We start from the raw sequence: 14,598 nt of genomic DNA, 5'->3' as shown, positions 1-14,598 counted from the left end.
GTGGTGTTGATGCATGTAGAAAGCGGTTTTGTTTGGTGACAAACAAATCGAATGGATTAAAGTTTACAGATTATTACAGATTAAAAACAAAAGACAAGAAATAAGAACACTGTCTTATATATGTATATAGCAAAAATAGTGATAAAATCGCACAATTATGTCCCGTTTTCTAAGCTTCATTCCGTACTAACAAACAGAGGCGTCATAAGGATGAGAAAAGTGATAACATGAGCGCTAGAAAAATAGTAAACCGTCAATTACTTTTAGTTTTAAGAAATATTATTAACCTATTAGAATAAAGGCATGTTTGTTTCATAAGGTACGTGTTGGGGGCGTTACAGGAGTCAATTTCGTTTTGTTCTGGCAGCAAATAATGAAATCAAGTCAGCGTCTAACACTGCCCCCCCTCCTTATTTCATGATTTGGTTCGGTCCAGTGCGCCAGAGCACTAACGGATCCGGTGTTTCATAAGAGTGAGAGAGAGAGAGAGAGAGAGAGAGAGAGAGAGAGAGCGCGATGGAAATAATAAGAAGATAGCAAAGTCCATATGAATGAAACTGCTCGACATTCCTGGTATTTGTAATGTGTTGTATTGTTTATTGTTTGGTTTTCCAAAACAAAAGGAAAACCAAACAATAATGATTATTTAAAAAAAGGGGAAAAAAGTGAAGGAAACGGCTTCCAGGGCCTAATCCGTGGATCGGCTTCCTCCGAGGCGTGGGCGTCTATCAGCAGAGATTGTACCTTCACCTATCAGCAGAGATTGTCCCTTAATCTGTAACACAGTCAAATATATTCTCAAGTAACATTCAAGCATGCCATTCAGCGTGTTAGTACGAGCTCGGGAGCAGCTTGGGAGAACAAGAAAACAGAGACTGCTTCAGGTTGTCTTCCCAAATCGACTCAACTTTATTCTCAAGTACAACAGTTTATATAGAGGGAAAAATTCATGAGTCAGCAGATTATCAGTTTAAACCAGTACAGACCAAGATAAGGGAGCGTCTTCCTGCCCTTGGGTGAAGAAGCACCCTTTGTATAGTTTATCAGTTCAGCTACAATTATGATTATCTCAGCGACATATTTTCAAGGGACGAAATAAAGAGTTCTTTCATTAGTGAATTCTGAAACAAACCATCTGGCCTTCAACAGGCGTCTCCTAAGAGATTTAGAAACTAATGTAGCTGAGGGAGTGATCTCTGTGGTATTTCAACCTTGTACCAGCCTGTGATTCTCACACATCAATTCTTGGGTCAAAGAGAAAAATAACTAAAACAAAGGGGCCTTATTGAATGACAGAGTTTTCCTGTATAATGTCACTATAAAACAATATCCAGTAAATGCTCCCATGGTACTAAAATACCTAACAAAAAGCATAGCATAAGCATAAGCTTTTTTAATCCCACCCTCTTTCCACTAGTTGGTATCGTGCAAAATTTAACAATAACCTGCATCACACCCAGTGAGCTTGATTTGAAGTGGGTTTAATAAACACATTGCAATGTGGAGAGAGCATCCCAGTGAAACACCAGGACCATCTCTGAATTGTGGCCACCGCCCTTACATCTTATATACAGACACACAGACAAAGAACATTCCACAAACTCGTACACGTTGGTATAGCCCCCCCTCTCACGGGGGGCTATACCTTCTCTCTCACGGAGAGAATTATGACCTTGTTTTCTGCTTGCCCATCACCTAAAGATTTACATCCCTGATAAGCAGAAGGAGTCTCACTATCTGTTTAATGTCTCCCATTACAACGGCCTCACTGTGTTAACTTTCCACATGCATGTAAACTAGTGACAGGAGTGCTCTTACTATAGTAAAGTGAGAAAGTGATATTACTATAACTGATGTACTATGATTAAATATGTGATTAATATATGAGAAAAGAAATTGCCACCACATTGGTTACTAGCAGTCAGCACTTTTTCTTCCTGTTGATCGATCATAAATTCTTCCTTACAATTTGTTACATGTATTTGCTTTTATAACCCCAGTAACGCATGTAAAATCTAAAAAATACAAAGCAATGATAGGAACAAAGCATGATGATAACAACAACAACAAACTTTATTTATAGAGCACATTTAAAAACCAGCGGTATACCAAAGTGCTTAACATAAGAGACAGAGAAGTAACACGAGTATTATAAGGCTTTAGCAAAGTATCAAATATACTCACAGGTCAATGCCACTAATACACAGGGGTAACGTACAGTTTTGTATAGACCTATTCCACTAACACAGAGTAAAATGGGTTTAAATGAAATTGTGGCTAAAAAGAACATGTGTAACAAAATAATGATAATATTTCTTTATAAAACATGACAAACCATCAAATCAGGCAACTCTGCCAACATGGTGTTTTTTTGCCTCTTCAAACATGTGCTTCTTTGAGTGCACATGGAATTCAATAGTCTCCCTCATGTTGTCCAGCACGCCTTATCCACTAAATACAGCAACATCTACATTAACACATAAAGCTCCAATCAGATTTCTCTTGGTGAATAATGATAAATGTGGCACACCCAAAATACATGGCCAGTTTTGTGTTAATCATTTAATGTAATTTATTTAATTTGTTTATTTGTGATTTTCTGTGACTATGAATATTCACAATGACTTTGGAAACATGACCAATTTATGCAGTATATTATTTTGTCACATGGACTGTACTGAAGGACAGAAAAATGGAGCAACACCTCAGGTGGAACTATTATGTCAAGGCAGGTGCACCCCAGTTGCTTTAAGGGGATGGACGTCCACCCACTATTCAGATAGATGTATTTGCAAGTTAGTACTTTGTAAAAATAATACTACCACTATGTATGTATGTATGTATGTATATATATATATATATATATATATATATATATATATATATATATATATATGTGTGTGTGTGTGTGTGTGTGTGTGTGTGTGTGTGTGTGTGTGTGTGTGTATGTATACATCTCACTTACACCCTGAGCTGTTTCCTGTTGTTTTCGTTATGAGGCCCATGATCATGAGTTTCACATCCTGAGCACATCCTGTACCAAATTTACCATATGCAGTTACAAGCAGAAAACTTCTTTTAATACCCTATGATTTGCACATTTATTAACTTCTGGATTACTATGTATGTATTATATTACTATGTACTATATAGCTATATCTATCTATCTATCTATCTATCTATCTATCTATCTATCTATCTATCTATCTATCTATCTATCTATCTATCTATATATATATATATATATATATATATATATATATATATATCAAATTCTGAATATATAGAATGATCTTCTGAATGTATGGAATGAAACTTGATGTCAAGGAGGCGCTTGCGCCATCTAGTGTTTTCCTTGTTTGTAACTGCGAGGAATGGCACTATGAGCCAGTCCGCACGGAGTCTTGTGGCTCAAATTCTAAGTAATGAGGATCTAATTAACAACCTGGCAAATGCATGTTCTGGACAACCTAATATTTGTACTAGCATGCCGCACTGTACTACTTATTAAGAAATTTATTCACTTTTTCATCGTGGAACATAGCTGGACTGGCCATCGGGCATAACGGGCATTGCATGCCGGGAACTCGTGGCGAAACAAACCAAGTACCGCATCAAATGCAAGCATTTGCAGCACCGCAAAACGTTCATTCTCCGGTTCGAATACCTTCTTGTTTTTTCTTTGCCGCACAAAAAAGGAATGTACAAAACAAAAGGAGAACAATGCCGGTCCGTACAAAGACAGACTCGACGAAAAGACAAAGAAAAGATACGAGGAAAAAATCAAAGGAGTGACAGGGTCAGACCCTTACGAGCACACCGAGTGGACAAAATACGTTAGCGTGCTGCCCAACTTTCACCACGCTCATATTTATAATTATACGGTTCTTGGAGTGAGTGCATACACTCATGAAGTTTAGTAACTTCAGGTCACTGCAACAAGCCCAGGTATAGTTTACCGACGGATGGGTACAGGACCTTGAAATGCACCGTGTAGAACGAAAGACCATCGTACGAACAAAGGTAAGTTTACCAGTCTCACAAATCGTCGTCATAAATACACATTCGTTAACCGTTTATTAATATAACCTTTGAGCTCAACGGTAATTAATTAGTAGTGGAAATAATCTCTGGTAGCATTACAGAAATGTAGCAGTGACAATAATATTGTATGTTGTAATCGCACTGGACAATTAGTGATACAAAACAACTGTTTTATCCTGTGAATAAAAGTATGTTTTTGTCAATGTACCATGGTAATAACAGAAGCGAAACACAATATTGTGTCAGGACAATTCACTATTTATGCACAATATGTCACGGTCTGCAGAGACAGGCCGTGCGGTGGTGTGTGTAATGGACCCAGGTGCGTATACAAGTGAGCAGACGGGAGTGAGCGTAACAGAAAGCGAGCCGTTTAATATGGCTGGTAGAAAAGGTACAAACAAAGGGCAAGGCAAACTGAAGCAAACATTAACACAAACCTAAACTGGGGAATCTAAACAAATAATAAGAAAAACCTAGACAAGAAACTTGGAAGCATGGCATGGGAAACATGGCGTGGACAACAGACCGGGCATGGAGATACGGAGGGTGGGAACACAGACGACGCGACACAGACTGTAAGAAACACAGAGACTAAATACACATGAGGGATGATCAGGGGAAGTGGCCACACATGGGAACGCAGCTGACACACATGAACTTAACGACAGGACAGGAGGAGTGAAACTGAATACACAGACAGTGAATGCAGGCCTTCAAAGTAAAACAGGAAACATGAGACATGAACCGGGGAGACGTAGTACAGGGGGAGGTGACATAACTGTTAGATTTGTATTGTTGATTGTCATTTATGCTTAGAAATATTTACTTATATATGCTTAGAGTTTTGTAATTAGTTGTAGATTGGTAGAGGTTTTGATCCTTGATAGTCTGCAAACTTTGTGTGTATTAGACAGCACTTTGGGAGCATGAGAGGTCATACCGTGTCTTATTATTTTATGGTAGGATTAACGTAGTTGCGTCTGTTCTAGTCTAAGTGCTCTTTGTTTAGATGAACTGCAGGACTTCCTCACCGTGTTATCTAGGATGAACCATCTAGGGTGAGGGGGAGGCTACCCTCTTCCTGACCAAGGATGTTTGACCCTTTGATCAGCAACACACACACACACACACACACACACACACACACACACACACACAGAGGCAAGGTACTCTTTGTTTGTATGTAGACGTCATATGTTAATGAACTTATGCATATTCATGTAACCTCAATAAAAGGACAGTGATACGGGAGAACGGACGAGACCAACTGGAGTCAAGCGGTTGTCCGGTTCTCTCCCGTGCACGAGTAACATGAAGAACTTTGCCTATTTGTGTCTTGCTTAGCAGTGTAATTATATTGTCTTAACGTTCCAGCGAATAGGTTTATGCTACAAACCTAACATTAATTGGTCCTTCGATGCCGGAGCCCTGGAATCGCATTCACCGAGGGGAGGAGAGGCACGCTGAAAGCCTGACGTCAGCCAGGAAGTTCCTGTGGATTCGCGGTCTGTCTTTTCTCCTCGATGAATGACGGTCGGCGGGATTCGGGCTGATATTACACTCTAAGCAACGCCAAGTAAGTTTAAAGAGGCCGACTCTATAACCGTGTCGTTGTGCAGTCTCCGCCACTGTGTGAGGCGTTGAGAAGAGGCCGACTCTATAACCGTGTCGTTGTGCAGTCTCCGCCACTGTGTGAGGCGTTGAGAAGAGGCCGACTCTATAACCGTGTCGTTGTGCAGTCTCCGCCACTGTGTGAGGCGTTGAGAAGTTCGCTACTTTGTGTAGCGATACCCGGGTTCCTTGCTACTTTGTGGAGCAAGAGGTTCCTCGCTACTTTGTGTGGCTAGAGGTGAGTTCTCCGCCGCTTTGTGGGGCGTTGAGAAGTTCCGCGGGGTCCAGATTGTGCTGGACGATAGGCCTATTTTGTGTTGTTTTTGTTGTCGTCGTCGTCGTTGTTGTTGTTGTTGTTGTGTGAGTGTGTGCGGAGCAGAACATGTGGTCTGTGACACCGACTGTTGTTGTTATCATGGGTTTCTAAGCAACCAAGAGTGAGTCGGAGGGAGACAGACGTTTGTGCTGGACTTTGCTCCTGGCAGCACAAAGTATTTATGTAAAAAAGAGAGGGAGCGACGGCTCCACAGCTGCGCGGGTTCACGCGAGCGCGGTCACGCGGGTTTCACGCGGACCTGAGCCGTGCGGTTAATCGCAGGCTTAAAAATGGAAGAGATTAAAATGTTAGAAGTTTTCAGAAAACACACCAGCCTTGAAGAGCGTGTGGAGAAGGCCATCCCACATCAGCAGCTATGCTCTGGTGGGTGGCTGTCCCCCCACCCCTTGCTGACACAAAACGTTAACTCTTCAGCCTGTGTGCCAGACCATAGACGTAATTGAGGTGGATAGTTGTTAAAAGTCATCTACATTACGCTTGTGGTTGCTTAAATTCAGTACGATGACATGTGAGGTGAAGTGATATAGATAAATATTTAAACTACTGAAGTGCATAGAGGCACTTGACCTGTGTGGAAGACTGTCGTCTTATTATGAACCATTGTTGAGATGTAGAGCACACCTGTGAAAACAACTAATATGCTGAACCCTGTATGAAACATCTAAAAGTACATGATGGAGAAGCTGAGTTGAATATGAAAGTGTAAGACTTTGCCACTGTGGGCAGAGCAACTACTGTGTGATGTTGCGTTGCAGTTTTTTTTTTTCTTCTGAGCTGATGAGCAGGCTACACATTATCAGATCGAGAGCTGTCTGAGAACTACTCTAAGAGAGGGAAACAGCGCTATGATAACTGTGATAACTGGAGTGTGCAACGTTTCCATGAGCAGTTTTCCTGCATCTTGACTTGTGTGTAGAGTGTTCATAACATCAGCATCATGTTTTTGATTATTTGTTTGTTGGGTTGAAAAATAGTTAAATAAACTGGTGATCATATTTACGGATCACCATGGCACATATCATCAGCCATGTGATTTATTTTTGCAGATGACAAAGTGAGTGTGAATGTGTCTGACATCACAGTGTTTTTGTGCGCTGTGCAAGAGTAATTGCCTTTGATTGTGAGTGACAGCGGTGATTTTGCAGGTCACCAGCTATTGTAAATAAAAAAAAAAAAAAGAGTGAATAAGAGGGAGAATTTATATTGTAGGAAAAAATAATCATAGGAAAAAGGTTTTGTGTTGATCAACCAAAAAAAACAACTATAATTTCATTTTCTGCTTTTAAGAAAGGACTGTTCACAAAAACACAGAGCGAGAGAGAGAGAGAGATATGTGTTGATTAAGCAGTGATGATAATAATGAAATGTCTTAGTTTGTCACTTTCAGGTGAAAAGCAGACCTGAATCAATTTTCCACATGCAGCGGTCGGAAGAAAGTTATAGTTTAACATCATTGGAAACATGCAGGCCAAGTTTCTGGCTGACTTATTTACAGTGCCATGTGTTTCTCAACCTCACAAGCGAGCTCACTCCTCCCTGAAGATAAGGAATGCAGCTCCATGATAAAGAGACAGCAGCAATGTGGATAAACAGCAGCAGAAGAAAGCAAACCCATCTTCCTGTCTGATTGGATGAATTCCACGGAGGGGCGAGCAAGATGGCGGTGGCAGCATGTTGAAATGCTCAAAAAGGACTGAGTGACTCGGGCAAGCCACATGCAGCTAGCATGCTGGCTAGCGACATGAAAGAAATGGACCCTTCGTGATGCGTTCAACGTGCCAGCGCTGTGGTGGGAAAGGCTCCATCATAAACACGCCCTGCGCCCTGCGCCGAGGTTCAGGCCAAGAAGAAGAAGACGATGACTTCCAAGCCCAAGAAGGTCGGCCTCAGCGTGGGCGAGCTGATTGTGAAAGCCGTGGCCGCTCTCAAGAAGGCTCTGGCTGCCGGAGGCTACGATGTGGACAAGAACAAGGCCCGTGTCAAGACCGCCATCAAGAGTCTGGTGGCGAAGGGCACTCTGGTGCAGACCAAGGGCACCGGGGCCTCCGGATCCTTCAAGATGAACAGGGTTACTGAGACCAAAGCTAAGACGCCCGCCGCGGCCAAAGCCAAGAAACCGGCAGCAGCTGCTAAGAAGTCGCCCAGGAAGGCAGCAGCAGCAGCACTTCAGCCACTAGCACGAAGTCAACCGCATCAGAGGACAATAGTGAGAGTGGCTGTGACTTCACTGTGCATGTGAAGAAAACGTTTGAGGAGAACTGAACAGTTGGAGTTTGACATTTGCCACCTGTGGAGTAAAATGGCAAGAAGAGACAGTGGGACACAGGACAAAGCTGAAGGAGAACTGCCGGCTGTTGGACTGTTGAAGTGGGAGAGGACAACAGAGTGAGAAGACTAGGTGAGAACACATAGGAATTATTTAATGTGGGAAATCAAAATTTGGGTTAGCAAACCTGGGGAAAAACAAAACTGACTGCTTAAGTTGGAAAATTGAGACGGAGTCTGAAACATTGCGAAAATAGAAACGTATACAAAATCACACACACACAAGCAGAACATGCATTAACCCTACTAACAATTCCAAACACAAAATGACTCATGAAGACTCATAGCACATTAGTTAAGAAATGATTAAATAATAGCAGAGAAATGTGTAGGAAAGGCAGCTTTAAGAACATGCTCTGCTGGAGATGCAGCTCCACAGACATGCATTAGACCTGCCTAATAACACAAACACATGTAATGAAAATTAGCTTGTTATCTTTCATCAGTGTTACAATAGTGTCAATTTAGCAGACACTTGTTATCAAATACTGAATTTATCCTAAAGAAAAAAATTGACTCTACAAGTTGCAGGACAACAGTTTAACTTTTGTGGGAAAAAAAGATCCTGGTTTGACCAACCAGTGATCAGACAATAAATTTAGTTGTTAAAATGGTAAATTGGGAGAAGCTTCCTGCTTGATTGAGGCAGCATAAGTAATTTACTGTATGGGGGAAATTGTCTTTTGTGATACTATTTTGAACATGCTTTTCTGTCGTCCTGTCAACTTAGTGGGTTAATAGTTGATATGCAAATTAGTGATCGGTTTTAGATTAATGAAAGGTGACTGAATTCTAGCACGAGTGAATGAGATGTGTTGGAGTTGTTGTGTGTTGAGTGGAGACTCTAAAACACTGAGTTTCCTGCTTTGATGTGCGAGTGAATCCTGTATTTAGATACACAACTCTGAATACGTCAGAACAGACTTCTTTTGTGAAGTGCATGACAGCATGTCACATGTTTTATGATGAAGGGAAAAGGAAAATTGAATAGAATAGATCTGTGGCTTAAATGAGTGAAGAGCACAGACCGGGTGATTAAACTCATAGCTAATAAGACATTAGGATTATGTTGTGTGTTGTGCAGCTGATGGTTGATTTGGAGTGAATCTAGCTGATGATTTTTCTTTTGTTGTGAAGTTGAGCCTGCCGATTAGTATGATGGTATGATGAACCATGCTAATGGTATGATTTACCTGAGATGAGGAGTTTGTGTCATGACTTAACAAGGCCTTTTTATTTTGATACTTTCACAGTGCACTGAAAGTTTTGTTTGATAATCTCTGTTATTTTTCATTTTTATCTTTTGAACAGGCACTGATTTTGTTTGTCTATTTTCTTTTCTTTAAGCAGATCTGCATGTCGGGAATTAAAAATGCTACACGTCGTCGAGAAAATTGTGCCAAGTGAGTTCTCCACATTTAAATGGACTCTGGAGAAAGCCACTTATTTGGGACAATTATTAAATGACAGTCCCAGTCCAAAAGGATTCAGCGATGTAATCCAAACTAAAGTTCTTCTTTTTCTTTTTGAAATGACGTCATTTTGCTGAGAGTGGAAACTAAATGCGACGATAGGTTCCACTATCAGCAAAGAAAGAAAGAATGAATGCATGAATGAGTGAGTGAAAGGAAAACAAACTGACTGACTGGTAAAAGCTGACAAAAGCTGACAAGACTTTACTGATGTAACACGACTGTGTGAAGTTGACCCCCGCCTGGCAGGGGTGCAGATGAGTCTGTGTGTGCTTCCCTTTACAGGAGCAGAAAGATGACAGCAACACTCGAGGTTGCATGATGATTTAACCTTTTAAATGCCATTTTCTGTGTCTGTGCATTTATCAGGTGTGTTATTCATAGGCTTGAGTTGCTCACAGAGATATCTGTGACAAAGTATGCATACGCCTGCGCAAGCGTTAATATTTGCATTTTCTTTTCTTACAGCATGCCAGTTCTTCATGTGAATTGATGATGCGATTTATACCAGGACGACTGGTTGATGTTTTTTCCTACTACAGGATTTCTGGGTTTATGTGTGAGGAAAACTGTGTTTACAGGTTATGAGTGGTGATGCTGTTGCATTGTGTTGATGGGAAAATGTGAAGGTTACTTTGATAATGTGAATAACATGTGTGAAATTTCCTGTGTTGAGAACTGGTGTTACTTCTTTCCACAGCTAGGGTTGACTTTATGGTGTTTTTATGGCACCTCTGGAACCTGTTGACCTGTGTCTGACCTCTGTCTGACTACAGTCAATGTGTATTGCTAATGTTAGTTTCTTTGAGAATGCTGTGGAAGATTCAGCTGAAACGGACAAGTGACATGAGTAAAACAAATAAGAGATACAGTGTTTCTGGGATAGTTTGATATGGGCTCATTAGCTGGCCACTTTTGAGCCCATAGTAATATATAAGTGGAGTGACTTTGCTTAAGAGCAGTCACCGATTACATTAATGTTGCCTGAGTACATGGGATGATCCATGTCTGAGGCGACTTATGAAAATAATTGTAGTTTACTGATTTGAGAAAACCTGCACATGACACTTGTCTTGCTGATGTTGAATGCTTCTTGTCCTTATGATACAATTGTTTACAGGTATGGAGTTTGATTTTACTTCCAGATTTTGTTTTCCAGGCCATGATGGTGTGTATGCAGGCTCCTGGGAGAGCCAGGTGTTAAGCAAACTTAATATGCAAGGCACACTAACATTTTCATTGCAGGATTATAGGTCCAGGGTGGTGCTGCTCCAGGGGAGGAGATGCCCTGATGTTGCCTGGGATATGATCTAGCTAATCTTTTTCTTTAAGACTGGAATCCAGGTTTGATGAGTTGACTCATGGGTGTGTCCATGCGTCAAGAGGAGGGGTCCAAGGATTAACATTAAACAATGTTTTTTATTATTGTTGCAGTGATTTGTGTGATTAGCCGTTTTATTTACAAATATTAAACCTATGCAAGTGGTGCACCCATGTTCAGATGAGGCTTTGATGGCCTATAAGTGAAGTTCACTGAACTAAAGAATGTGGTTTGATGATTGTTGACATACTCTCCAAATAGTTTGTCTTCCTAGCAAGGAAATACAGGTGCAGCAGTAATCTCCTGAGAAATCTTCAGAGGCCCAGTGAGAAGCGCATAGCTGACAGGACCAGGCAGTGGTTGAGGTCAAAGATCAAGCTGGTTGGGGCCCATCATGAAATCAGACCTTGGAGCCACAGCAAGGACCATGAAACTGCCTGCAAAATAGAGGAGAGGATCGTCCACAAGATGGGAGAGAGGCTTCAGGAGGATCAGAGATCATCTTCAGCACAGCAGACATCACACAGAGAGCTGTGCTACTAAGCTTCCAGGAAATCAAGAGGAGACTTCCCACAGCAAGATTTTAAATAAAATGAAAGATTCAATATTGACGCTGAGGAAGACGACTAAGGTGTACGACGTGCTCTGCCTTAAACCTTCAGCAGCGTTGGAACATGAAAACTCGTGGGATGAGGGGAGCGTGCCAAGCTCCATCGACAGCGCAGAAGGAGTTCGAGGATGACATCATGATTCTGTGAAAGCACAGGAACCAGAAGCTATGGTGGTGATGACAGCAGTTTCCTATGAACATCACCTAATGCTGTGCCACTATACTGTGCATACGATGACACTCTGAAGGCTGCTGGGATCATAACAGCAGTAAGACAAGAGAACCCTGCACCCTTTCCACAGAGGTGTTTCTCTGCAGAGCGTGGACAATGAAGGAGTCATAAATATCCCCCTCGCAGGATGAAGGCCTGAAGTGAGGTAATGGGAGGCCATAAAACTAGAGTGCTGAGAGGTCTGCAGCTCTGGAAATAGCTGAGAACCATGTTGACAAACAACAAAACTAACTGGTATGTTTGAATGTTTATTCTACATACATTTGGACTCTGGTCCTATGGACAACGATGGAAACAACTGGAAGAGACATTCATGACGCCCTGCAGAACTCAAACCACTCTGCAGAGAGACATGTGATGTGCACACCTGGAGGAAGCATTACCAAGCTGAGATGTTTTTGAAAATGTTACTTTTTTATTTTCACTATTAAATTAACAATTTCTTTGTTTGCTCGTAAGATGCAGTTTGCCATGAGATGAGCTCAATGAATGGGATAACTGCTAATACATTTGTTGAACTGTGTACCTTTTCAGTAATTTAGGGTGATTTGACATATGTTGAGTATAAAAATGTTTGCATTGAAACTGTCAGACATGAGGTATTCATACCTGGGAACTTTTCAGGCATAAAGGTCAAAAAGGGGGGAAATGTTAGATTTGTATTGTTGATTGTCATTTATGCTTAGAAATATTTACTTATATATGCTTAGAGTTTTGTAATTAGTTGTAGATTGGTAGAGGTTTTGATCCTTGATAGTCTGCAAACTTTGTGTGTATTAGACAGCACTTTGGGAGCATGAGAGGTCATACCGTGTCTTATTATTTTATGGTAGGATTAACGTAGTTGCGTCTGTTCTAGTCTAAGTGCTCTTTGTTTAGATGAACTGCAGGACTTCCTCACCGTGTTATCTAGGATGAACCATCTAGGGTGAGGGGGAGGCTACCCTCTTCCTGACCAAGGATGTTTGACCCTTTGATCAGCAACACACACACACACACACACACACACACACACACACACACACACACACACACACACACACACACACACACACAGAGGCAAGGTACTCTTTGTTTGTATGTAGACGTCATATGTTAATGAACTTATGCATATTCATGTAACCTCAATAAAAGGACAGTGATACGGGAGAACGGACGAGACCAACTGGAGTCAAGCGGTTGTCCGGTTCTCTCCCGTGCACGAGTAACATGAAGAACTTTGCCTATTTGTGTCTTGCTTAGCAGTGTAATTATATTGTCTTAACGTTCCAGCGAATAGGTTTATGCTACAAACCTAACAATAACTGACAGCATGAACTTGACAGTACAAGACACACAGACATAAACACACGAAGGGCAAGGGAGACGTAATGCAAGGGTAACATAATTACAAATGAGCTGGAATAACTAATTGAACCTAAACAATCAATAAACATCAAAATAGACTAAACATAACACACTGGGTCACACGACCCAGGACCATGACATAATAAACAAAGGAGCATAGCGCGACAATTTCTGTTCAGCGCCAGACTTGCTTGTAACCTATATCACCAATTATGTTAAGAAAAATGACGTATTAACTACTACAAAACTCTGACCTTTGTGGGAATGCTTGGAGCAGACTAACATGTGAGCTGGAGTGTTCTGAGGCGTTATATTTGGTATATCCAAGTCATTGGTGCACAACAGTTGTTTAATTGTAGAAACAAGCAATTTCTATAATATTTCACATCCCGTAAGCTTAATCTGCAAACATTGTGTAAAAGCAAAGCACATCATTCAGTTGTTACAATACACAGTTTTTGGCAGTATTTAGTTTAATGAAACTTTTTTAAAGCAACAAAAGGACTCCGTGAATTCAAGAACTTTTTTTTATGTGATTGTTAAATTTCTCCACCCACCCATCCCACTCCATCATCTATCCACCCATTCATCCATCCATTCTCTTGCACTTATCCAATTCAGGATTCCAAGAGCCTATCCTAGCTACCATGGGGCTAGAGGGTGTTTATTAATGCAAATTGGACATGTGTACAGCATGGTGTATTTTTTTTTAAATCAAATATACTTCATTGATCGGAGGAGTGTGAGTATATTACATGCAGAAATGTTTACTTTGCCTTTATCCTCTATTAGGTTTCCAGCACAGCTAAACAGGTCACATTCTTTCACCAAAGAAGTGATTCTCTTGCAGGACCATCTAACTGCACATGTGCCAAGGCGTAACAAAAAAACTTGGCTTTTTGAAAATGGAAATTTAAAATCTGCACTGGAGTTTAGCTGTGACTGTGACTAATTATTAATGCAGGCAATAAGGACTGCCTTTCAGCCAGTTGTTGTAGGATGCAGGCAAGCTTTAGATCCTTTTTCATAAAAATATATTTTTTTGTTACTTAGATTATTATACTATTAAAGGTCAACTTTGGGTATTTCCAAAAAGGATCTGGGAGCACTGGTCGGATGACTGGATTGATATCTTTTAGAAACCTTTTAATGTACTGTATTGTATTGTAGTCTGTTAGCCTTAACAAAAATTTTAAATACACTATGTTTTCTTCCTCCCCTAGGCTACAGATTTGCTGGCATGCCACACCAAACTTGTTGAGCCATCACTCACTTCTAAACAGACTTCGAATGGAG

The 14,598-nt window shown here is 40.9% G+C and overlaps 1 protein-coding gene across 1 annotated transcript; it reads left to right on the top strand.

The window, feature by feature from the left end:
• The first annotated feature begins 4,860 nt into the window (after nt 1–4,860).
• On the top strand, nt 4,861–13,007 carry LOC308411178 (histone H1-like). The gene has a single exon (XM_080904962.1). It carries the CDS (start codon nt 7,854–7,856, stop codon nt 8,232–8,234), a length of 381 nt encoding a protein of 126 aa, XP_080761088.1. The 5' UTR covers nt 4,861–7,853; the 3' UTR covers nt 8,235–13,007.
• Nucleotides 13,008–14,598: the final 1,591 nt, after the last annotated feature.

The sequence above is a fragment of the Rhamphochromis sp. 'chilingali' genome (assembly GCF_963969265.1).
Source record: "Rhamphochromis sp. 'chilingali' genome assembly, chromosome: 15".
In the NCBI taxonomy this organism is placed as follows: domain Eukaryota; kingdom Metazoa; phylum Chordata; class Actinopteri; order Cichliformes; family Cichlidae; genus Rhamphochromis; species Rhamphochromis sp. 'chilingali'.
Note: the sequence above shows the minus strand (reverse complement) of the source record. Positions and strands in the feature narration are given on the sequence as shown.